The sequence below is a fragment of the Falco peregrinus genome, chromosome 5 (assembly GCF_023634155.1).
Source record: "Falco peregrinus isolate bFalPer1 chromosome 5, bFalPer1.pri, whole genome shotgun sequence".
NCBI classification, from domain to species: domain Eukaryota; kingdom Metazoa; phylum Chordata; class Aves; order Falconiformes; family Falconidae; genus Falco; species Falco peregrinus.
The window spans coordinates 95,341,200-95,365,899 of NC_073725.1; the positions used below are offsets into that span (position 1 = coordinate 95,341,200).

Here is a 24,700-nt window from a genome sequence, read left to right on the forward strand (position 1 = left end):
AAAACCTATTTCATATGCAGGAGATGTGTCAGCAGTGTCTGCATAAAAATACTAAGGTAAACATTATGAAATCTGAAAAACATTCTAAGAGATTTTTACAGACTTTTCCCCTTGTTTCTGTGACATGCTGTAGTATACTGCTTACCTGCCTCCTTGCGCCATTTTCTTTCAAACTGAGTTGTGCAAATATCCACTCTTCCATGCCACCAGCATGCACACTCACCCAGAATCAGTTCCACTGCTGGACTGAAACAGAATTCCATTGCACAGCTTCAGACCAGCATTGCTGAATACACTGTTCAACTTTGGCAGCAAAGGTGTGGACTGGCCACGATGTCAGTGTCTATACGTTGATAGTGGCTACGGAGATATTCAGTTAAACTCGTGGCTTAGATCTAAAACAATAGTGACAACCAGCTTAAGTAAAACTTCACATATTTTAGACTTAAATTTATCAATATCAAGTGTGTTTGGCATATTTTGTATTGCAAACACAGTAATGTGGCATTGTTGTTTGTATCAAAAGGCAAATCATTCAGAGGCCTGTACTATAATGTAACTCTGTAAGGAACTAATTTAAAGTATAGTTGTATTTTGAGAAAATCTTAAAAATGAAGCTTTCTTAGTAATTTTTTTTATGACAATTTCTAAGGTTGTGTCAGAGGTGCTATTTTCTGCAGCAGCCAAAGATTCAAGCATTAAAAGAGCCAGGTTCCTGGGAACAGGGCTGTAATGGAAGTACACTCTCTACAGATTAGACACAGTAAGAAAATTATACGCATGCTATCTAGTGAGTAATAAATTTTAAAAATTCACTGTCCTACAGCTGATCTAAAAACCCAGATGAAGGTTTTTATATGCTACTTCTGGAGTGTAAATTGAACAACTCCAAGGGCTCTTAACCCCAGCAGATCCCTAGGAAGCTGTTCAAAACCTGAAAGCAGCTTCAGCACAAAAAAACCCACGTTTGCCACACATAGAGCCATATGCAATGTGCCTGCCTCTGGACTACTCCATGGGCCACTGATCTAAGAACTCTCCTGCTTAGCAGTGGCAGGTCAGGCTCTTAGGTACTGATATTACACTCAATGTCCTTCAGTCACTAAGAAGCTAAACTGTGAATTGATCTCTCCCATGCAAGTTTTACATATACCTCCTGCAAAGCAAGTTGGACATCTGCCAAGCAGGTAACACCACAAAAGGTAACACCAAGAAACACATTACGTATTTACATCCCTGCCTGTTACAATCTTATTCTTGTAAAGACTATTGCAAGTTTGATCCTGAATTTATAAAGACCACCATCCTGCCTCTAGAGACCCATGCTGTTATCCTCATCTGAAAAAGGACAGAAGGTCTTCATGATCTAGGATCCTTACCTCCTCTGGAGAAATAAAATGAGAAGCTTCATTATCTTTGTAGAATGGAGACTGCAAGAGGAAAGAGGGACAATAAAACTATGAAGATAACATTGTATTATGAACACAGTACTTCTGTAAGTGAAATTGCTAAGGATTATAAACTCCTGGAAAATCAAATCTATGGGGAAAGAAAACTCAGATTAAAATGCGTTAGATTTGGAGGAATGCTTCAGTCCACTTAGACAAAAGAAGCCAAAATACTTGTTTTTCACTTCTTTTCAAATTAAAGGGAAGAATAATATGCATTTTACTCAAGTGTACAATTATATTTTCTATTTCCATCTCGGGAAAGGCCCTCAATTATAATTTACATTGTTCATCTACACTGATTTTTTGCCAAGTGTAAGTCTGACAATTAAAGAACTACTTCTAGTTGTTTATAACAATTATAGCACTGGCAATTCAGACAATGGAAATAGTTATGTATTATATTGTATTTTATAATGTATTTCATGGAGGAATATATTTCTGATTGAAACATACACCTACTGCATTTCCATTTGTTTCCTGGGTAGAGAAACACTTTTATTCCTCTTTTTACATGTTAAACTAAACGCACATTTTGTATCTGATTACCATTTTTATGTACATGCCAATTATATATCTAGAATATAGCATGTATTGTGTCTGTGGGATTATGCGAGATTTACTTGTTATTATTAGCCATGTAGAGTCAATCGCGCTTGTAAATTGCAAAGCTTCATGTTTCTTTTTTTCAAAGGGATAGCAAGTCTTGCTAACTACTTGCCCAAGACATTGTAGGTAATTGTAGATACTGGCATTTTCATTCTTCAGTGTTCCATTAAATATATAGCAGCCAAATTCACTTCATTAGAAAGATGCGCCGGAAGAGGTAGTCTTTTTACATTTCTAGATAAGGCTTTTTCATTATAGTTCTAAAAAACTCAGTATGCTTTCTATGGAAGAAAGCAATGTAAATTTCTTAGAGATGCTTCTTCATACTTAATTTGGGATGGAAAAGCCGGGTCGCTGATGCACCAGCTTTGTCACTGAAATCAGCATATAAATATTCCTCTTACAAGGAAAGTATTATCAGACAAAAAAGGCTGGGAGTTCTTAGACTCTAAAAATATAATTCTGAGGCAGTCTTGAAAAGTGTCAGTTAGGCAAGAATAAACTCTCTGATGAAACATCATCTTTATCTTTCATAGACTTGTCATGCAAATTTAAATATACCCAGAGTAGATGGCGCCTACTGGTTCATAACTCAGCTTCCTGTCCAATATTCTTACTATAGATTGCATTGGCAAGGTCCAGAGGTTAAATAGCGCTGTTCTCTGGAAATGCGTCAAAAGTTTCTGAGGACTTGATCAAGGCCTTGGTCCAAGTCAAACCAGCATCTGAAATTAGATGTCATTAACATCTTAATATAAAAAAATGCATTTTATATGCCATGCATCTTCAATTTCTGCATGTAAAAAACTGGGACATAAGAAAATTTAGGCTGAATATTAAAAACATCCATCAATTTTAGATCAATGGGGAGAATGATCTATTTTGAAGCAACTATTTAATTTTTGTGCAGTATTTAAACTGCTGGTTCAGTTCTTTACAAGAGTGAAGATGTTTTCTCGTGAAAAGATGGTATATTCAGTGGATTTCCCCCAAGAAGAATCAATCTTTATTAGCTTGAAAGATTGTTTGTCTTTTTTTTTAATAAAAAACCTTCATTAGCAGAGGTTACATAATTATGTTTTTTTCCCGTCAGGAAAAATGTTTGAATGCATTTCAGAGGAGGCCGGGAGAGGAAGAGTCAGAGGAATTTAAAAATGTAGAAGATTATCTGGAACCAGAATACCTTTCATGGTCTAATGACAGAAAAATCAGATTAATCCTACATTAGGTGCTATATTTAAAGATAAGTAAATTATGGCTTTTAAACCAATTTTTCTGCTTTTAGCAATTTTTTGAGCTGCCTGTTGTATTTTCTCCTTGATGCTGTATTTCTTTTGATTCATCAGGATTGACTTTCATTTACATTGTCTGTCTTGTTTGCATTTATCCGCTGTCTTAGAACAGACTTATGTAACTGGGAATTCCTATTCTGATGTGCTGGCGAGGTCACTCTTCCATTTATTTCTGCAGTCCTCCACTTTGATGCATTTTGGTTCTTGAAATCATTTTATCCTTACCACCTCACCTTACATTAGGTCCAAACCTTCTATTCCTATTTACTCAGTTCTTAACTTCATTCTGTCCTCTCCAGAGGTATTTGTTCTCACTGCACGCTTTACTTACACACATACAGGTATTTCTTATATACTTAGTTGTGAGACAATTTACTTTCAGCAGTATCTGACCACGTTAGAAACCAGTTTTAGGTATGGCTGCAGCTATCATGAAGGAGAGAAGAGCTGAGGTTAGGCAGGCAATCCTCACACTGCAGCAGCCCGGTCTCTGACTAGCATTCCATAGATGTATCAGAATGACAGTAATTTGAGGGTTAGGATCTGCTCAAATACTGCTTTTCTCTCTGGAGACCCTTAGACCTCCCTTAAACCAGGACATCAGGCCCACCAAATCATCACTTTTGCTTTAACGTAAAGCCTGCCGGGAACGGCCCTGTTCGCTGGCGCCCCCGACGACGGTGAGACCCGTGAGGGAGCGTAAGGGAAGGCCAGGCCTGGTGTGTGGTAGGGGACCCTCCCCAGGCCTTACATCGCTCACTTATCGCCGCCACTCTACCCCGTCCCTTCCATTTTTGTTTTCTTCCAAAGGCGGGGAGCGGCGAGAAGGGCGGCCCCTCAGGGAGGCGGGAGGACCGGGGCGGGGCAGCCCGGCGGGGCGGCGCCGTTTCCCGCGCTCCGGAGCCGCCTGACGCATGCGCGTTCCCTGTCGCAAAGCCACGCGCGCGCGGTGAGGGCGGGCAGCGGCGGGAGCCGCCCGGGCGCGGTGAGTGGCGGCGGCGGCGGAGCGGCGGCGGGTGGGCCTGGCCTGAGGGCAGCGGCGCGGCGCTGTCCTGTCCCCGCCGGCAGCCGCAACTTCGGAGGGCTCCGTCACCTCAGCAGGTCTTGGGGCGGGCGGCGGCGGTTCGCGGCCCTCAGCCAGGGTGCGGGTCTGTTGCGGGGAGTCCGCGCGTGCCTGCCTGCCTTCCTTCCTTGCGTCCCCGCTGTCTTAGCGGCTTCTCCGCCTGTCCCGGGGCCGACGGGAGTACGGCCGAGGGGCTTCCCTCTTGTGTGCCCCGCGGCGCGGCTTGAGAGTCCGGTTTGAGCCGGTTTAACGGGCAGCGGGGGGGGGAATTGTGCCCTACTGTACTGACTCTGAGGGAAAGCAGGGCAAAGCGTTCGACGTCCCTTTTCCTGCCAGCTCCTGCTGCAAGGGAAACGGTTCAGTTCTACTTGCTGTTTGGGTTTTGTGTGTGTGTGTGTGTGGTTCTTTAATTTTGATGTTTTGTTTTCTGTGGTGCATAGCTGTCTCTTTTACAGAAAACGCAGGGAAGCTTAATTATTTTGGAGTACCTGACTTTAGCTTGTGGCAGGCGCTGCTGGGGATTGGAACTCGGTGGTTCTGAGATTGTGGTCTGGGAAATAACAGGGATTTGTGTGCGAGCTTCCAGGTTGTTTTGGGGTTATTTGTGTTACGGCTTCCACAAGTGCAGCAGCGCTGAGAAGCTCAGAGCAGGAACAGCTGGGCCTGGCTTTGGGGCTACTGTTAAAATAATAAAAAAAAAAAAAACCAAAACAAAAACAGACCTCTGATTTGAGAGGATAAAAATACAGGTTGGCATATTGTTTTGAAGGGTCTAAATGAGCTAGTGGGTTTTTGTTACCTTCTATCCTGTGTTGTTGCACAGCGTGTGGTGCTTAAATGGAGAAAGCCCGCAGCAATGTAAATCACTGTGCAGGTGTTCTTTAAGCCAGGTATTTCCTATCTAGTTAGAACTCAATAAACACGTGGCAGGTTCTCAGCTTGGAATGGATGGGAATGTTGCCCTGGAATCAAGTGATGCGGTGAAATGGGGAGTTTAAATTTTTTTCATACCTGTTGAATGAGGTAGATCTGTATTTTAAAAAAAGGGTAATTGGTTTGTCGCAGAAATATTTAGGTTGGAAAAGACTTTCAAGACGAAGAGATAAAGGGCAACTGTTAACTCAGGACTGCTAAGTCACCTCTATGGTTGATTTCCTGTGTGTGTTCATGAAATTGTCAGAATGGGTATAAGCTTAATAAAGATAACTGCGAAAGTCAAAAGTAGCTCTTTTCCAGATAATAGCTCTGTTTTGCAGGTTTTGATAAAAATATTTTTATCTTAAAAAGATAATTTTAAAAGAGTGTGATCCTTCCTACCTGCACGACCCCCCCCCCCCCCCAACTGTATTCTAAGTTAAACTTGAGGAATTATCTTGCATTTAGAAGCTATTGAAGAGTCCGACAATTTATATATAAGGTGAATGGTACTGTATAAATTCCTTCTCTCATGCTAAATATATACACATGCCCATGTACATATGGTTCTGATGGATGTTTATCTAAATTGCCCTTAAAAACACCTGGTGAAGGAGATGCCAGATATGCTCTAATCCTCTAGGTAATTTAGTTCAGTTACAACTACTGTATTAGTTATGTTTTCTCTGACTGAATCCTCAGAAGGAATGTGAGGTTTTTAGGATACTTCAAGATTTGTGAAAAGCCTGCAAACTGATCAAAACAGTAAGCATGTTTGCATTGGACATCCTGAATGTGTCAGCTGCTCATGTTTAAACGGTTCAGATGGCTCTTGTGTCACAAGCCCACCACAAAGGAGCATCTTTCTCTTACTGTGCATGTACTATTCCGGTGGCTTGTGTATCTGAGCATACACACTAAGCATACTGCTCTTCAAATTTAATAATCTAGGGTGTACTGAATCTATTGCTTGTGTTAGGACTAATATGTGTGTGAATTATAAAATACAGCTCTTAATTTTTTTGAAATGTTACTGTTTTTCAGTAATTTTTAGTAGTGGTTTGTGATCAGGTCAGTAATGAACTGTAAAGATCTAACATCCACTATGTATGAAACTGTAAACAACAGTTGCAAAAAGGTGCTGCGTTCTAGGACTGAATTTAGTGTGTTGTTTGTACGGAATTGAATAGGCACTTTCCTGTGCTCCAAATGTTTTGCCTTGATGCATGTTCAACTGTTTCATTAAGGTGCAGAGAGGTGGTACCTTCAAATTAATGATAACGCTTTTTTGTTTGTTTAATTGCTGTTGTCGTGAGTGTTCTTCTTGAGCATGTGGAAGATAATTCCGTGAGAATCTGATACGTTGTTCTTAAAGAATTTTGAAGAGCCTCTATTTGCTGTCATACATCAGAAACTACAATAATCTTCTCTTGTTTTCCTGTTTTGATAGGGCCACACAGCCAGTGGTTGCTTCTGCTGGATTCATCATGATAACTCCAGCTTTTGAACTTACCCAGGATCCGGATTTTCTTACAATAATAATCAAAGTACCTTATGCCAGACCTTCAGAGTTTGATGTGTATGTTGAAGGGGAAGATTTTAAATTTCATGTTAAACCATACTTTCTCAGGTAAGTAGTGGAAGAGTTAAAAAAAATAACTTAAAATAAGTCCGTAGAGAATGAACTTCATTTTGGTCTCTTCAGAACGCTCCTCATCTGCAGCTTTTACACTGTGTTCTGCAGACAGCCTGTTTCATGCAAAGAGTTGTTTTTATGGATCTGGCCTCTTTGTTTCTAGTCATTAAATCACATTTAAGGGAGTTTAAAGAAAATTTTATAAATTTAGAATAGATTGTTAATTGTAAAATGGCAAGACAATTCTCTGGATATATGTGTGCCTCTTCCTTGTTGAGAGCCAGATACAGTATATTTGGTAAAGAATGGATTTTGATAAACTTGTAATAATATAAAGGGAGCAAAGTCATGTGGGTGGAGGCAGTAGGAAGTGAGGTTCTGTGCTGTATATTTTTTCTAGATAGCAAGTTTCCTACTACTCTGTAGAAAAGGAAGAGACAATCTCGGTGTTAAAAGTGTTAAGGGAACCTAAGGTGTGCAAGAGCTGACAAGCTATTAACCTTCATTATTTTTTGTTCCCTGTATTCTTGCACATGGTTCCATAATATGCATTAGTAGACCAGCTGCAAGGGGTTTTAGTGGACTGATAGAATGCAGTGACCTAGGTGTTCTGAATAAGAAATAAAAGAACTTTGGATGACTTCTCATATTCTGTCACTGTGGGTTATCTTACAGTTCTTAAATTGCAGCATTTTCGGTGTTGCATGTAGTGCCGAGAGTGTCACGTCTGTGGTGGCTGTGACCTCATCCAACCTGGGAAACCAGGAGTCACAACTTCGGGTGCTGATCTCTTCTGCCAAGTTAGGGAAAAAGATTTTGAAGTACATGGGAAATCAGCTGCATGTCTCCCATTACTATTGGAAGGAGTCATGTGGTTAAGTCCTTTGTGCTGCTCTTGGAATGTGCCATATGTTTTTATAGGCTGAAATGTAAAGTTATGGAATTAGTCAGACATTCAATGAGGTGCCTCATTTTTTACCCACAGATTGACACTTCCTGGAAGAGTTGTAGAAGATGGCAGAGAAAAAGCATCTTACAATACAGACAAAGGTATTAGTTAATGTTATTAGTATGTGTATAATTTATAAATTACTGGAAAGTTAGTAGCATTTTTCTTTGCTGCACTGGAATTGCATAGAACTTCAGTGAAGTGTATGATACCATAAATGTCAAGTTTCTCCTATGTTATGTAGTATAAAAAAAAATATCTTGCACAGGATTTATTGTATGTACTTAGGCCATCCTTAAGCACCAAGGATGTGTTCAGAGCTGTCCTAATAATGAAAACAACAAGTACAAGTCCTCTTTGAGCCCTGTGGGGGCTAGATGTGTTACTGTACCAAGATTGTTAGTCTAGTAAATCTACAAAGAAGTCAGGTAGGGCTGAGTAGAAATCAGAGAATTCTAAGGCAGTCTCTTGGATACCTCTTAGGAGAGAAGACATTAGCCTTTCTCAGCACCTTCGTGGAAGATATGTCTGGAATAAAATATATACCTTCTGGAATTAATGTATTATTTATAAAATAACACAATGATAAACCTATAATTGGTACTTGCAAAGCCTTTATTATGTGCTTGACTTAAGACAATCAGATTGTTGAATGTAGTTAGGTTTCTATGAACTTCTGTTGATTGCCTGATTGGTGGAAGGATTAGAAATGAAATAAAGCTTGTATTTTGTTGGTTTGTGTTTATGCCATGTGAGTCAAGAGACTACAGCTGGTTAAATATTTTCTTTAATGCTCTATTATCAGAATCTTTTATTTCTGAGAAGTTTGTGAAGTAAGGTTAAAAACATGCACAGAGATTGATGCTTAACAACATGCTACCTGCATGTGACCCAGTTTCTGTGAGCTTTTCATCAGAGGGAAAATGCACGTTTTTTTCTGGGATATTTTAATGTAATAATTGTATTTTTATTTTCCTTTAAGGAATTTTTACACTTCGGTTACCTAAGGAGATTCCTGGTCAATATTTTGAGGGACTGGACATGCTGACATCTCTTTTAGCACCAAAGAAATTAAGAACAGCAAAACATTTAGTGGAAGAGATAGGTATGACAAAATAAATCTTGTCTAACCTAGTGGTACATGTACATAGTGAAATAATTATAGAACTTCATAGTGAGATGTGAAAAAATACATTACTTCGGTTATTGTCTAGTCCAAGGTACAGGAATGGTGTGAATGAATCTGAAAATACGGATGAGCAGAGAACTAATGTGTTGTATGTTATATACGCATCATCTTTCTAGGCATAGTTATGTTTACATTTTCAGAAATGTGCCCAAGATGCTAATCCTCTGTAGATCTCTGTGCCCCTCTAGTGGCTGCATAATGCACACACATTTGACTCTTGTGCTTTCTACAAGCTAGTAAAACTGGACTTTCAGCTCGAATGGTAGAAGCTGATTAAAACCGCAGGTTCCAGTGGATGACTTGCTTAACATCAGTATTTAACAGACAAAAATGTTTGACTACCTGTATTAAATTTTTTAATATCTGTCTTAAATAATTGATAATGTCACTTTACTCCTGTCAGGGTTCTCTTAGTAGAAATGGTGATCTTGTTGAAATCAGTGGAACAATTACCTCAGTCTTTGAGGGAGTATACTTAAAAAATTTAGTGTTCCTGGTCTTCATTTTTGAAAGCAGGAGAACTGGGAGCAGGACCGATGAATTACTGATGGAAGCATTTGCCTGTATGACCCAGTGTTGTCTAAGACTTCTTAAAAGATAAACTAAAATGAGAAAGGCTTATTGTGTTATCAGTGTTTTCCTTTCTATTAGATCATATATATTTTCTATGTCATTATCTTTCTCTGACTGTGTGATTTTATTAAGGTGCCTCTGCCGAGTTGTCTGAGGAGGAAGAGGAGGAAGAAGAATTTGACTGGGAAATAGAGCAGACACCTTACAAAGCAAGCACAGAAAACACTCTACTAGTACAGTACTGTTACGGATTTGGGAATATGCGGTCAGGGGTGTTCCAGCGTCTGCAGGTAGATGCATATTTGTCCTATCATAAAAGTTCTGGATAACTTTCTCATTAGGTGGGCTTCCTGGCTCACTTCATAGTCGAGAGAGGATCATTAGGTAACTTTTCCATTAGCGCGTTCTGTGACTGAGAATATTCTGCTTTTGCCTGTGGTAGTCAAGACAAATCCTTGTTCTTGCAGAGGTAGCAGGTAGTTGAGACAGAGTTCATCTTGTAGCAGAGTCAACAGGCTGATCTGTTTCTGCAGTGATTGCGGTGTTGGAGGAAAGGGTTGAGTGGGGTCCTTAGTACAAATGGCCTCAGGAAGTGGGCTGCTGTCACCAACATGGTTCAGCTAGCCTGTGAAGACACGGAGGAAAAGGCCTGTATGAAGTAGGCCACGTGCCAGGTGAATAGTTCTGGCAAGCTGCAAACAGTCTACAGGCTGTTAACAGTGTGCTGTTAACACTTCTGCTTTATATTTGTTATTGTCTTCTATTCAGACTTCAAACATACTTAACATTGGTGTAGAGTATATTTCAATATACTTTTGAATTACAAAGAAATTACACAATTAAAAAAACACATAAAGCTGGCTAATCTATAGGTCCTGTTATTGTTGTGGCACTACATTTTTTTTCACTGTGAAATTCATGGTAACTATATGATTGTACTTTTTATTTTAGACTTGATTTTTCTCGCAAGGCAGTAACTTTTGAAGTGTGTACTTTTCAAGATGTCTGCTCACCTGTTATCTGTGAGATTTACTAGGGTTATGCTGATGTGCTGAAATTGCTTCTGTGGATTACTTGGTAGGATAGGAGCTTTAAAATGAAGTTACTTCGTTTTTGTGCGTTCAGCAGCTTCTTTAATTCACAAATAGATTGAAGCTTATCTGTACTACCTAGCATGCTGCAGTTTGCAGTAATAGTATACACAACTTCTAATTGCAGATGGTAACTTAATTTTTTGTGGTGTTCTTAGAGCAATTGAAGATGTAGCTGTTAAAAGCAATTATGTAACTCTGTAACTCATAATTGCATGAATTGTGTTTTTGGAGTTTGGAGCAGAAGGGTTGCTATTCAGGAGAAAGTATTTACATTCTGTTAGGGTATATACACTGTTTTATTACTATGAAATTAATGAAGTTTCCCATCAGCATTAACGTACTGCCGCTTAATGATGCATAAAATGACAATGCAGTTGCCCATTAATGAATGTATGGCCACTTCAGAGTGTGAGAATCTCAAGACACAAGAACCATAGCTATGATTTTTACCTTGTCATTGTTGTGGTTGCTTGCTTTTGTTAAAGACTGCAAATTTTAGCATAATGCAAAATAATGGGCTTGTCTTATGATAAAACAACCTGAATAGACTTCATAATATCATGGAATTCTAAGGAGCTTCAAATAATTGAATTTCCTTGGAATTCTTATGCTGTATTTGTACAATGGAGCCTGAATTTGGAAGATTTAAAAGGGAGACTGAAGAGCATCTAGGGATTTCAGTGTAATGCTGATGAGCTTTCTTCCTAAACTCTTATTTAATAAATGTTGCTTGTTATACCTGTGGCTGGGTCCTATAATTTTCGTTGCATTTACAGGATGAATTCAGTGATGTTGTTGACATTAAGCATCCAGACCAGACTCCTGTAGATGAACGCAGGAAGAAACGCCTGGCAGCTGAGGCTGCCAAGTTTGACTCTGATCATTACTTGTGAGTATTGAATACATTCACTTTTTCTTTTCATAATGATTGGTTTTAAGATCGCTTTCAGAAGTAATAGCTTTACTTTATTTGCCTGTTTCTTTGTCTCATCACAGCAGGCCATAAAAGGGTATTCTTAAGTGTGACACTGACACAACATACTGCTCATCTGTTTGGGGGTAACTCGACTGTTTAATTACTGCTTAAGGCTGTGTTCAAGCAGGGGCTGCGATGAACTGTTGAACGTTGTTTTGTAGTTTGTCTGTTCAGCAGCTGAGTAGCCAGTCTCTGCCAGCGTATTGGCTTGTAGATGTCAGGACGTTGTTTTGCTCTGTGAAACAAAGATTACTGAAATGGCCTGGTCTGAGGAAGAAAAACTTGAGTTTTGAAGTTATGAAGACTTTGTCTAGGCCACCATGGTTTTTGCCTCCCATCATGTGAAACCTGTTTTACAGCAGAACAAGGAAAAGTTTCAAACCAAGACTTTGTGTTTATTTGTGCCTTCTACATTCTATGTAATGAAGGTGTAAATGATTCTTTGTACCTTTCAAGTTGCGGAGTATTTCAGGTCAAGTTAGGTTCAGAAACTTCAATAAAGTAAATTGAAGCCATGAGATCTGTTAATTATACGGTGATTGCTGCAAGATTGATTTGGTGGGACAAGAGTCTAGTCCCTAGTAGGGACAATTAGTACTTGTGGTATGTTTTGTTCAGGGAGAGGTAGGCTTAACCCATTTTGAGTTGTTTCAGAAGATATCTTTGCAAACTTGGCCTTTTTCCCCAGGCAGGTGTTTCAGAGGCAGCTGTATGTCTTTCTGTAGCACATAAAAATTAGAAACACTTTCTTGAAACTTCAGTTGGAAGCACATATCACTAGAATTGAGGTAGTTCCTAACCTATAATGTGATGCAAATGATGGTAATTGTAAGTTTCCATCTTAGACCCTGTATTCTGGCCTGGTAGGTGAGCTACAAACAGTTTAGTTTAATGGCTGTTTCAGTTGCTTCAGAACAGATGATACCAACCTTTCTTCAACAAAGATTGTTTTCCTGTGTACCCTGGTAAGGACATCTCTGGGGGAAATGGTGGCAAACAAGTGTTCTGTTGCTTTTGAGAGAAATGTATGCTGGCTGATATGTAAGTTACTTGATAAAGACACTGAAGGAAGGCAACAAAAAATCTGTCAGTGTGAGTAAAGCAAATTACATTGTGTTCAGTAGATTTGGCAGTTTTTTTATCGTGATTAAGAATGTATTACATTTCTGTGGTTTTTCTCAATTCTCACTATTTACACTATTGTTCGGTGTGAAGAAAAAGCTGAAATGGTAAGAGGAGGCTTAGAAATCGAATCCTTTAGTATAAATCCTCCCAGAATTACTATATTGAGATTTTTACCACAGCGGCTGAGATGTGCTGAGATGGAGGTAATTTCTCTTCCAGAATTTATGTACAACTCCTCATTTTTCCACCTTGCTACAGCATGCCCTTGTTTACCTAAAAGTCAACCCCCATGCCTATTTCATTGTTGTCTTTTAGCTACATTCCCTTCCTTCCCAAAGTATACAGACTTAAAGTGGGAGAAGTTCTCAGTAAAACCAAGTTTGCTGCTAGTGATATTGTATGAGAAGTCTTCTCTTTGGAATGGTTTCTTTCAGATATATCCACAACAATTCAGGTTTCTTCACCTTCATGTTATGCTGCAAGGTCAGTAATTTCCTAGGCTTCTTATCCAGCTCAGGAAAGCTGGAAAAATAAAGGAAGGGGTACTGTAAGATAAGAGAATATTGTTTATGCTTTTATTATTTCTGGTTTTAAGTCAAAGAACTTATTTCTAATGTATGGAAAATGTCCTGGAGCTAGGTCGTGTATACTAAATGTATGGCTTAAAATATACCCACATACACTATAAACTGAAATAAATAGCACATGATTTTTTTTTTTTTTTCCCAGAGCTGATTTGTTTGAAGATGAAGCTATTCAGCATGTTTTAAAGTACAAACCATGGTGGGTTGATGCTCATAAAAAAATGACAGCCTTGCAGGGAGAAAGTCATCAGGAGCATAACACTGATAAATTTGGTGAGAACATACATATATTTATATATATATACACACACAAAACCACTTGTTGCTTGAATGGTACTTGTCGTGATGCCTGTTACGTTCTAGGTGGCTGTTCTTACAGGAATAAGGATGGTTTTATCCTACAATCTGCAGTCTTAACCATTCTTAATAGAGGAATATTCTGTTACATCTCCTGTCTGCAAAGTTGGGGTTTTTTTTCTGAGGGACGGTTATATACTGAAATCTTTGAGGCAGTTGTGTGGAGCAGTTGACAGTATATTGTAAAGTGGTCATTTAATCTTAAGCATTTCTGTCAATTATGTAGTGTAGTGTGTGATTTCTTAATATTTTTTTCATCTGCATAACAAATTTTGGAGTTAACTGGTCATCAAGGCCATTCTAGAAACTCGGGTATCAATGAAGAAAAAGTTTACTTTCAAGGACATGTTGTAATCTTTAGGATTTCAAAGGAGCTGCTAGTGTCAGTAAGTCATGGCATCTGAAATCAAATCAAACTTATCTTCGTGCATTGGTTGTAGTAGCTAGAAAAGGGGTCCTTTGCATCTTTTTTTTTTTCTTTTTCTCCCCTCCAGATTTTTTGAGTAACTGTTCTCCCTTTCCTAGTTGTACTTTCAATGGAAAAAATAGTTAAAACTGTTTGTTGTGCCCACTTCCAAATATGGTGCTGACAATTCACAGCAGCTTTTCCAAGGATCAGCTGTGGAAGATTGTGCTATTTCTGATGAGCATGTCTTCTGCAGGATGTTTTATTTCATTTACACAGTACCACAGAATTTCATAGTATTTATTACTCTACTGTTACTTTTATGGGTCTTGGACTTCTTTCAAAGGAAAATCTTTGTGTCCTTTTAGAAAGTAAAAGGGATGGTTTTAGGTTGAGTAGATGACTTTGTAATAGTATTGGTAAGAGAGAACTTGCTGTACACAGATCTGTACGCAGTGGTTGCAGAGAGCATTACAAGTTACTATTATGTATATTCTTTTATTGTTTTTTGTTCATTTCTACATAGTATGAAAATCCAATATTACTAAAATAGGTAATGATAATCCCTTCACCAGAGGTCCTTAACAAATACTAGTCCACTCATAATACCTGCACTTTCACATCTCCTACAGGAGAACAATGGAATTAGGGTAAATGTTGCATATTTTACTGTGAATATAATCTGATCTTCATTATTGGTTTCTTTTCAGCCTCTGAAGTCAGAAATTGTTAATTACATCTATCATAAGCATTTGATTTAAAAAGCATTGGACAAAGGTGCAAGAGGCTTGAAAATAGAATAATGAAGGGTTCCTTTGTTCATTTTTATCCATTCACTCCTTAGTAAATGAAACAAGCTAATGTTTGCCTGTGTTAAGGAATATAATGAAAATGAATAGCTGCTGGATGATTTCATTTGATAAAAGTATGTTTTTACTCTAAATTGAATTTCTGAAGAAAACCCAAATATATTGGTGGGTTTTAGGGGCAACAACAACAACAGACAAACTCCTTGAAAGCCTGACAGGCCTGCTGCAAACCAAGTTGTGCAGAAAGTGGGGCTACGTAAATGATTTTTTCCAAATCATTTGTTATAAAACATATATTTAATAAGAATGAGCAAAAAATTCAGCCTGACCTTCATATGGCTGAGTGAGGAGGCTCATGTAGTTTTCTCGATCGTGAGGAAATAAGTAATGTAAGAGGGCGAACGGTGTTTGGGTGAAGTTAATGACAACGCCTCCCCCTTTCCCCAAGAAAGGCCATTGTTCTGGTAGCATTGTTAGTGCTGTTTGACTGGCAACAGGGACTGGGGATGGCAAGTGGCTGAAGATCTGAAACCATTGGAGGTTCTTTAACCTGTGTGAGTTGTGGTGAAAGAAACCACCATGAGAGGGAGTACAGGTTCTACTTGAAGATCTTTTATGAATGGAAGTGCAAAAGGGCAGGAGATGGGTCCAGGCTGTTGGACTTGGAATCTGATCATCAGTAGGATGAGTTCCCTGTGGTTTTCCATTGGTTTTGTGCCTTATTCAATCAAAGGGGATGGTGCAGCTAATCTCAGTTACAGATTGAGGAATTTTTACAAGCTGAATGCAATTTGACTGCATTATCTGCTTTAATATATATTCCAGTATGCACGCTTAGTAAATCAAAGTGACATAGAAAAGGCACATTAAAGAAAGATGGACTGTGCTAGGTGAAGGACCTTCTTTACTACTTGAGAATTTTTATGTTATTTTCACTAGAACTGGGTAGAGTTCTGACTGCGTTAAGCCAAGGTGTGCTATACGGCTAGAAGGGTAAGTAGGCTGTTGTTGGTACTAGAGTGTGCTTGTAGTAAAAAGCCTTTGAACACTAGTGCTTAGCTATAAAAAGCCAAAGTGTACTTGAGCACAGAAGCTTTAGGGGCACAAAAGTTACATGTGTTGCAGTATGTTTCGGGGTGTTTTATGAAGTGATGTGCAGTGATTCTTTGAGCCTGTGTGTGCATGTATCCTGCTGCAGGTAGGTGTAAACTCAAACCATTTCATTATAAAAATCAGATACAAATTTCCCCTGTGCACTTTTGAACCTGTTTAAGGGTATATAGGAGGGGTTGAAACCTTCATGCAGTTTCTTTTCATTGCTTAGGGAAAAAAGGCATAAAACAGTACCCAGATTTTGTACTCTTCCTGAGTTAGAAATTCATGTCTTGTGCTAAGGAAAGCATCAGAAATAAGGTCATTTCCATAATCTTCCATGATGAGAACTTCCAAGTATACAGCTTGTAAAGAGACTTCAAATATTGGGGTGTCTAAAATGTGTACAACTAGTGGTAGGTGGACTGCCATGACCAGTTTGCAGAAACACTTGTCTGTCCTGTTTGAAGAAAAGTGATATTCTTGATCAAACCTGTGCTGTCCAAAGCTGTTACACAAGAACATAGAAACAGAGAGACGGAATGGAAGTTGCAAGATGTCCAATGTGCAGCAGCTCGTACTGGAGAAGTCTGCTACCCTCAAACATGACATGGTGTATCCTTTTAGAGGGTTGTTTATGGAAGGTAGATGACTGGTAAGACAAGAAGGTAGGAATAGTAATGTTAAAGCTGATGGTACCTTACAGTACAGGCTACCACAGTATTGGAGTGTCGGCACTAGAATTTGACACCTGGTACCTTTAGAGTCCCTGTATTTTGTGCTCTGTTACTGCTCTTGTTAGGGAAGTTCCCACCTACATGGTGTCTGTGGAATCGGGAATGTCACTGGGAACTGACTCCTCAAGTTACCATGTGGGAAGGAGAGTATTTCACTGTGTATTGTCTCTTCTTGCCCTTTGTGGGGTTTTTTGTTTATTTTCTTCATAGGCTGGTCAATCACCAGGCAGCTAAGATGATTGCTTTTGCAGTATGGCTGAGGAACAGAAGAAATACTAGAGAGCAGGTTTCACTGTCATGTTTGTATCAAAATACCATTTTTGGAGTGGTCATTTTCTAAAGCTGAAAGGCCCAGTTTTTGTTCACACTTAAAATATCTAATGGAAGTCAAGTAATACTCCGTGAAGCCTAACTAATTACACAGACTTTCCCATGAGGGAATAAAACTTTTGGAAAGCTCGGTTGCTGCTGCTGAAGTTTACATTAGAGTCTTGCTTCTGCAGATTCCAGACAAAAGGTTTTGTATTTTGTAACAATCACATTCAACTTAATTAAAAATTCATTTTTATTCTACTTCAAATTACTCTCTGCTGGCTGATGTCCTCCTTTATCTGGTGTTGCCAATTCCTTAATTTACAGGGACAGAATGACACATTTAAAAACTTGGTATTGTAGCAGGATATTTTAGTTAACATTTAAAAAGGGGGGTGGGGTGGTGGGGGGCGGACAGGCAGGGGGATCAGTTCTGCTCAGTTACTTTAATTCCACAGCCATCTCGAAGGAAAGACTTGGCTTGATGGACCATAAGCCAAGGCTCTGCTTTCACTGGAAGGCCAGACTATCTCATTATTAGAGGCCCTTCCTGACCTATACTTTCTGTAATTTTCTGAGTCTGACCACTGAGTCAGGGATCTATCTAGATAGCATGGTTTATCTAAGTTCTAAAACACGTAGAATTGTAAGTGTCATAGTAGTCTTGAGATAGAGATCTTACACTGGCTTGATTTAAGTGATATGGTCAGCAGCATAAAATATCAGTAAGACCATAACAAAACACTCTCTAGCTGTCAGACTTCACTCTCCCCTTTAGAGGTTAAGCTGTACTTCATTGACTGAAGGCAATTTGAAATAAGCATTTTAACGTGATTAACAAGTAAGGGTAGCCTTTGTAGTCTCATCTATCAGTAATTTTGTATGTGGTTAGTTTCTCTGGTTCCTTTAGACATATGTTAATACACAGTTAATACTGTGGCTAGAAGAAACATGATTTTGGCGCTAACAAATATAGAAAACATTTTAAAATCAAACTTCAGGAAAAATTGCGAAGTTAATACTTGATAAGTAGCAGATATTGCATTGCATTAGGTTAATTGTTGTACAGATTTTTAGATGGAACACTGGTAACGCAATGGTGCAAAAGTGTACTGGCAATATAACAGAAAATGTAATTACAATTTCACTTGTTCTGTTAATCTTATACTATGTACTTTTGAATTGGAAAAACAAAGTAGGTGGTGGTTTTGACACGTTAATAATGAGTTTCAGGCCTGGATCATTTATTAATCAAGAACTTTAAGGAATGCGTAGATTTTTATTTGTAAAATTGAAGTATTCTCTCCAGAGGGAGAAATTTTATTTAGAACACCTGGTACTTCGCGGTGAGTTAATGAACATCTTGTAACACTTAGCTTTGTGAACTATCTGGTCTGTCTTGTTTGCTGTTGTCTAGTAGACTTGCAGTTTCTGTGTTTATGGTCCAGTTGTATGTGTTATGATGCTTCAGAAAGTTTGAATTTTAGCAGAAGAAAACTATCTCTTGGATTTCATGAACTTCATCAAGTGTTTCTTTGCTTGCTGCTTAGAAGTATGGCTCACATTTACATATTCCTCTGGAATGTGGATTTTAGAGAATCTAACAAATACTTGCTAGTAAAACTATAAAGTGAATTTTTTGTTCTGTGTTGGACTGCATCTTCTCTCTGAAGAAAGTCATTTAATTTTGATCAGCTATGAGGCAGAAGCAAACTTCAGGTTGTGGTTGCTGATTAAGAAGAGTGCATTCTCAGAGGTGGGCCCAGTACTGAATATACTGAGTTTCTGAAGGAGGGCAGTTGCATTCTTGATGCATGTGCATCTTGACTGCGAACTGTAGCAAGCACATTGAGGTAGGCTTAGAAATACAAGAGTGCTGGCATAACTATTTAACAGGTATTCTGTCTGTGATAGTCTCATGTGCTTTGAAGGAATTATTTTGCCTCTTTTTAATAAATCTTTATTACTGTAATCATCAGAAGTGATCTTAACATTTATAAATGTGATCTGCTGTAGTGGTCTTCGCTAACAAACTTTTGGCTGTTTGCTGTTCAGAATTGCTTTTCCATCTTTAGCTTTAGTTTCAGCTCTACTGTTTTGTGCTGCTCTTCAGGGTGAAGCTGCTATTTGTGTATTACTTTATAATAAATTGTATTGTACTCCAGGAGAGGGTTTTCTAGTAGAAGCTAGCTGAAATTGGAAATGCCTTTTTTATTTCCAGTTGGACCGTCTAACTGTAAACACCCTGTTGTGATACCTCATTAAACCCACCCTACTGTAGCAACTTACAAAGTGGTTTTATGTTTTTCAGAAGCTGTTTCTTTCAAATGTGCTACAAGGTTGCATGTATGGGTTTCTGGTTAATTTTAATATTAATGATAGAGGTGACTCGCTGAAGAATCAATGCAATTTAAGAGCTTCGTAAAGAAATTTGCTGTATACTGTAGATACATCATCTGTATTTGTGATTTAAGGGGTGATGCTAAACTGCATTGTATTAACAGAAAACCAGAGTTAAGCTGCCTTGGTCTGGCTAAATTGTCACTTTGTTATGAGATCATAGCAAGTGGAAGACACTTGCTTTCTCCAGAGGTTAAAAAAGCAGGAGTTTCTTTTTGTGAGAGCTTGTAAATAAAGGGAGACTTGCTTGACTTCAGAGCAATATTCAAGGATCTGTGTCGGGGAGCTACAAAGGCTGACTCTACAGCTGCCTGTCGGACAGCAAGGACTCTTTGGGTACTCAGTCAGGGGTTATGAACATAGTAACGCTTAACCAGTATCACATCCTCATCTTAGTGTTAACTGTTTTACATTTTAAAGTTTGTTAATCTTGCCTACAGCTTTTCTCTGCCCCCAGGTAAGTATGCCAGAACATAGTGACTCGAAAATGGGGTGATAGCAGAATCTCTCATCATTTATTCTTTTATTTGTAGCATTTCGGGTTTTGTTCCCCCTCCCCTTCCCCTACAAAAAAATAATTGAAATTCAATGAGTTAAGGGGTACATCGTGTATCTACCCTGGCACTTAGGGTTTATTTTGAAAGAGTAACAAGAGTGCTGCATTAGGCTTGTTCCTGTCCTCAGAGAAATCTCTTTCAATGAGTGGTATTTTAAACTTGGTTCCAGTGTAATTGGTGCTTGAACAAATCATGGGGTTGGACTTCCTCAGCGTAGCAAAGCATTAGCTGTCAAGGTAGTAGTATTTCCTTCTGTGGTGTGACCAAAATGTGCGCGCTACATCTATCCTATTCAGTAAACTGGAGCCTGTTGACATGAAATGCCTGTGCTCTGGGCAGCCTGGATGAAAGTCTCTTAGCTCTGGTTTCTGGCTGTTTTAATTGTACTAAATAGCCAACTAGAAGCCATCTCTGAACAAGTTCAAAAGTAAATCAAGAAGCCATCTTCTTAATCTCTACTGTTACTTCAAGGCAATTCTGCCATGCTTTCTGAAATGTTTTAAGTGCCCTTCAGAAGGATTACTATTCAATATTCAGTCTTAGCTATCCATGTCTGTATCACTGTTTCTTTGAGAAATACTTTGATGGATTGTCACAGTATGCCTGCAGTGTTGTTGTCTTCATTATGCATCCCAAAGAGAAAGTACTGGGTAAGAAGATTCTTGGGGTTGGCTCAGTGTAACCATTCTTAACTAAATGAGGTACACTGAAGATATAAAGAGCGAAATATGACAGGCACTGATGGTAGATACCATAGCTCTTTGGAAGGAGATGCAGTTTTCATACCAGCGTTGGTGGGGTAAGGTTTTGATGTTTGATCTTCCTCAAACACTGGAAGGCTGTTATCAGACAGCACAAGAAAAGCTCCTAAATCACACCTAGGTCATGAGTTGAAACTGGTGAAGCTTGGAAATACAGAACTGTATCTTTTTTTTTTTCCTTCCCTATTTCTTTAGTTCTTACCCTTTTCTACAATGAGAAAATATTTTTTTGTTATCCTGTTTTTAGTTTTGTCTCATACAATGTGGACTTAAACTTCAGTTTACTCAGATCCTGATTGTGCATTTATCTTTAAGATACTCGGGCATCCACAGAAATCCTTGGCACGTTCAGAGCAGTTCAGAATTGCTAGTATGTACGTGTAGTACACTGCACGGCTGGAATTTGAATTTGAAATCAAGAGTTTAATAAGAGTTTAGTTAAAGTCAAAAATGAAAGTAAGAATGATTTAGGCTTTTTCTTGAGTGAGTGATACATGATTAGTTACATGCTTCGTTTTAAAGCGACTATTGCAGTAGTATTGCCACCTATTAAAATGAATGTGCCAGCTTTAAGTTTGTTATCAATTATTCTTTTACTTTTTATAGTTGTCTTGTCTGAGGAAGAGAGAGAGCAGCTGAGAAGATTCACAAATAAATCTTATCTTCTGGATAAAAGAAGTCGTTACCTTGTATATCTTGGTTTAATCGATATCCTTCTGGCGTATTGCTATGAAGTCTATGTCAATGAAGGAGAAAAGAATGTAAGTTTAAAAAAAAGCTGTATGTTTTAGGGACCTAGTGTTGGACCCTGTACTGTCATTTAGCAAACTTACCTTTTAAAATGAACTTGCTTCTGTGCATTAAAAATACATAATTGAGTCATTTAAAATTAAAGGCTTTATATGTCTAGATTGAGCTGTTAGGATGCATGTGGGAATTAATAAGACTTCTAAGTATTGCTGCTCTTCTGGAGCAGCTTTTTAGCTGTAGGTGAGAAGTGGAGTTGCAAGAGACTCCAGACAATTCTGTCTGTTTGTGATTTGTTCTGTGTTGTGATGTGTCTTGATTCTTGTAAATGCAGAATTCACAAATAATTATTATTTTATGTTGATGGAACTGTACAAAACCACCATGTTTGACTATGATAATACCACTACTTTTTTGGATTCTGAGAAAGCATGGGAAATAATTTAGTCTGTAGGACTGAAACTGTAGTGTTTTATATAGGCTACCATTACATGCTTTTTAAAAAACTGATTTTTGGGGGTTTTGTTGTGGATTTGGGTTTTTGGGTGTTTTTCTTGGGTTTTAGGGTGGTTTTAAGCTTATGCACTGAGTATGGAAGGTGTATTCTGAAGCATGCTAGAACCTAAAGTGAATGGAAGGTGTTTTCTGAAGCATGCTAGAACCTAAAGTGAGGCATTTAAAATTTTAACAAGTAATACGTATGTAAAACCAAAAAAAATCCTAATGCAGAGGTTTCTCTAGTAGTCAGTCACTGAATGGAAGTAGGAAGGCAAGTGTCAGTTTTCAAGATTCTGGTGTTTGTCCATGTCTTACACAAGCAGCAGCTACCTTGATTTTGTGTTCTGTATCCTAGTTTTTTCACAGGATATAAAGAATTAAGAAAATAGCAGAAGTTTAGAATGGATGCCATGTTGTTCTGTGGTTAGGTTGCTGTTTTGAAATAGACATGCTTCCCAGATACAGCTCTGTGCCTAGCATCTCCTTGGCTGGTGTTAACCAATTAGATGTTCTCTCAAGGCTTTTAATCAAACTATTGGATCACATAATTGAAACCATTCTGACCATAGACTAAAATGAGGGCATGGGTTTTAGAATGGTAGGCAGAAATTTCGAGACCCACTTATTTGACAGAATCATCTAGGATGGTTGTTGTATCATGAGTTAGTGTTGCACAAAATTGCAAATAGGTGATGAACACAGTTGTACAGTTTGTTACTGATATTCACAATAACCAGATGGTACATGTGGAAAACACACTAGGTTTTTTCTCCTTTTTAATAGAAAGACCAAGATTTTCAGGCCATGCAGATCTTTACGAGAGCCAGGATTATATATCAAGGCTTCCTGGCTTTTAACCCTAATCACCTCACTAGACCACACTACCACACAAATAGTCTGAATCTGTCACATGTTAAAAACAATGATATTTCACATGTACCGCTGGCTTTAGGACCCTCTCTGAAAGCCAAAAGTCTTGAGCCATTTTCACAAAACAAAGCATTTTAGCTTGAGCTTTGTTGATTCAAGTTTCTGTTGCTTGGTGAAAAGGGACAGAATTCCACTAAGATACTGGTTTTCTGTGATTGCTGTTGTATTTTGAAGCCTCTGTGCATGGGCTACATAATCCCAATATGGAAAACAATTCAGTTATTTAACATCTGCATTGCAATATAATTTTTAATCCTGTCCTGTGCCCATTTCTATGCACATAATATAATTACTGCTTCATATTCACAAAGGTTCTTAAATTACTGCCAGAATGTTATCTTAAATAGTTTGCTGGCAGTCTTGAATGTTGAATTACATAATACTTGTTTTACGGTCTTCTCTTAAAACCAGGTTGAATCGGCTTGGAATGTCAGGAAGCTGAGTGCAACACTGTGCTGGCTGGAGGTAAGTTAAAACTTAAGTTTTGCATCATGTGTTTGCTGTATTATTTGGTTTTGGTGTTGTGCGTTGCTTTTGTGGAAAGCTTGCGCTTCAGAAGATACATTAAGTGCATGTCCTCTGTTTAATAGTTATAAGAAATTGATTGTGACTTCTGGGCTCCCAGCTACTAGTAGCTTCAAGAGGCTGGAGTATGACCTTTTATCTGTCTGGGTGCCAGGCCTTCTAGCTCATTCTGGAAAAGCTGAGGATAGGCACTATGAAAAAAGCTGCTTGTCTACACATTGTTCCTAGCTCTCCTGGGTTTGATTCTCAAGTCAATGACGTTTATCTAGGAAGTAACTGTAATTGTTCCTTACATCTATCCACAGTGTGTGTGTGCAGCTCCATGCTTAGGGCAAGAAAATGCAGCCTTCTGGCTCCTTGATCAGAAGTCATAGATACCTTCCCATTTAACTGGCTGAAGTATATCAAAATAAGAAGAGCATAAAAAGTAGGGAATGTAATTTCTTAGTCTTCTTGTGTCCTTTAAGTCCTACCTTGGATATATATTAACTTAAGAAGATGGAAGCTTATTGCTCACTTCTGGGGGTTTTGATTGCTGAGCCTTTCTTCAGCCTTCGTAGTTCATGAATGCACTTCTAGCTTGCTCTTTTTCTAGGCTGCAAATCAAGTGGCTTCTGGCTTCTCCTCCATTCTGCTGTGTGGCTTCAGAATGCATTGGAGAGTGGAACTGGGAAGCCCAGAAGTAAATGCAAACCCAATGATAGGAAAAGCTCTTAGAACTCAATCAAAAGGTGGTTTGGTTTTGTGTGGCGTTGTCTGTCCCCATATCCCCCCTCGATCATGGAAAAGTCGAATTCCATGTTCTTGTAGCAAAAAGACCTCAGTTAAGTAGTTGTAGAACTGTTGTCTCATTAAGGCTGTCATGTGTTGTGTGACATTTCAGACATAGGCTGAATACTTTTGTTTCAGGCTTTATGGAGGGTTAGAGTACATGTGTTGCTTTGCCCACTCGCTGCTTTTCAGTGTTATTGCCACATCCCTATTTGTTTAGTTGCTGCTAGCCCTTTGAAACCAACATAGATAGAGGAAGGAAACTTAACTTCTATTCTTTCCACTTCCAGATGGTTTACTGAAAGCACACAGGCCTGTGTATGTAATTCAGTTGCTACAGAGCTT

The 24,700-nt window shown here is 38.6% G+C and overlaps 1 protein-coding gene across 3 annotated transcripts in view; it reads left to right on the forward strand.

Annotated features, from left to right (window-relative positions):
• The first annotated feature begins 4,251 nt into the window (after positions 1-4,251).
• The window catches only part of SHQ1 (SHQ1, H/ACA ribonucleoprotein assembly factor), a 51,554-nt gene continuing 31,105 nt past the window's right edge, over positions 4,252-24,700 (forward strand). Inside the window, exons 1-9 of one of the 3 annotated variants that reach the window (XM_055805885.1) lie at positions 4,252-4,334; positions 6,778-6,957; positions 7,949-8,013; positions 8,895-9,017; positions 9,807-9,964; positions 11,545-11,657; positions 13,599-13,726; positions 21,491-21,645; positions 23,471-23,524. In XM_055805885.1, coding sequence (XP_055661860.1) covers positions 6,815-6,957; positions 7,949-8,013; positions 8,895-9,017; positions 9,807-9,964; positions 11,545-11,657; positions 13,599-13,726; positions 21,491-21,645; positions 23,471-23,524 — 939 coding nt within the window. In that variant the 5' untranslated portion in view covers positions 4,252-4,334; positions 6,778-6,814. Of the gene's footprint in view, positions 4,335-4,563; positions 5,598-6,777; positions 6,958-7,948; positions 8,014-8,894; positions 9,018-9,806; positions 9,965-11,544; positions 11,658-13,598; positions 13,727-21,490; positions 21,646-23,470; positions 23,525-24,700 lie in introns of those variants that run through there. The other 2 variants (XM_027781596.2, XM_055805884.1) reach the window with 2 other exon arrangements.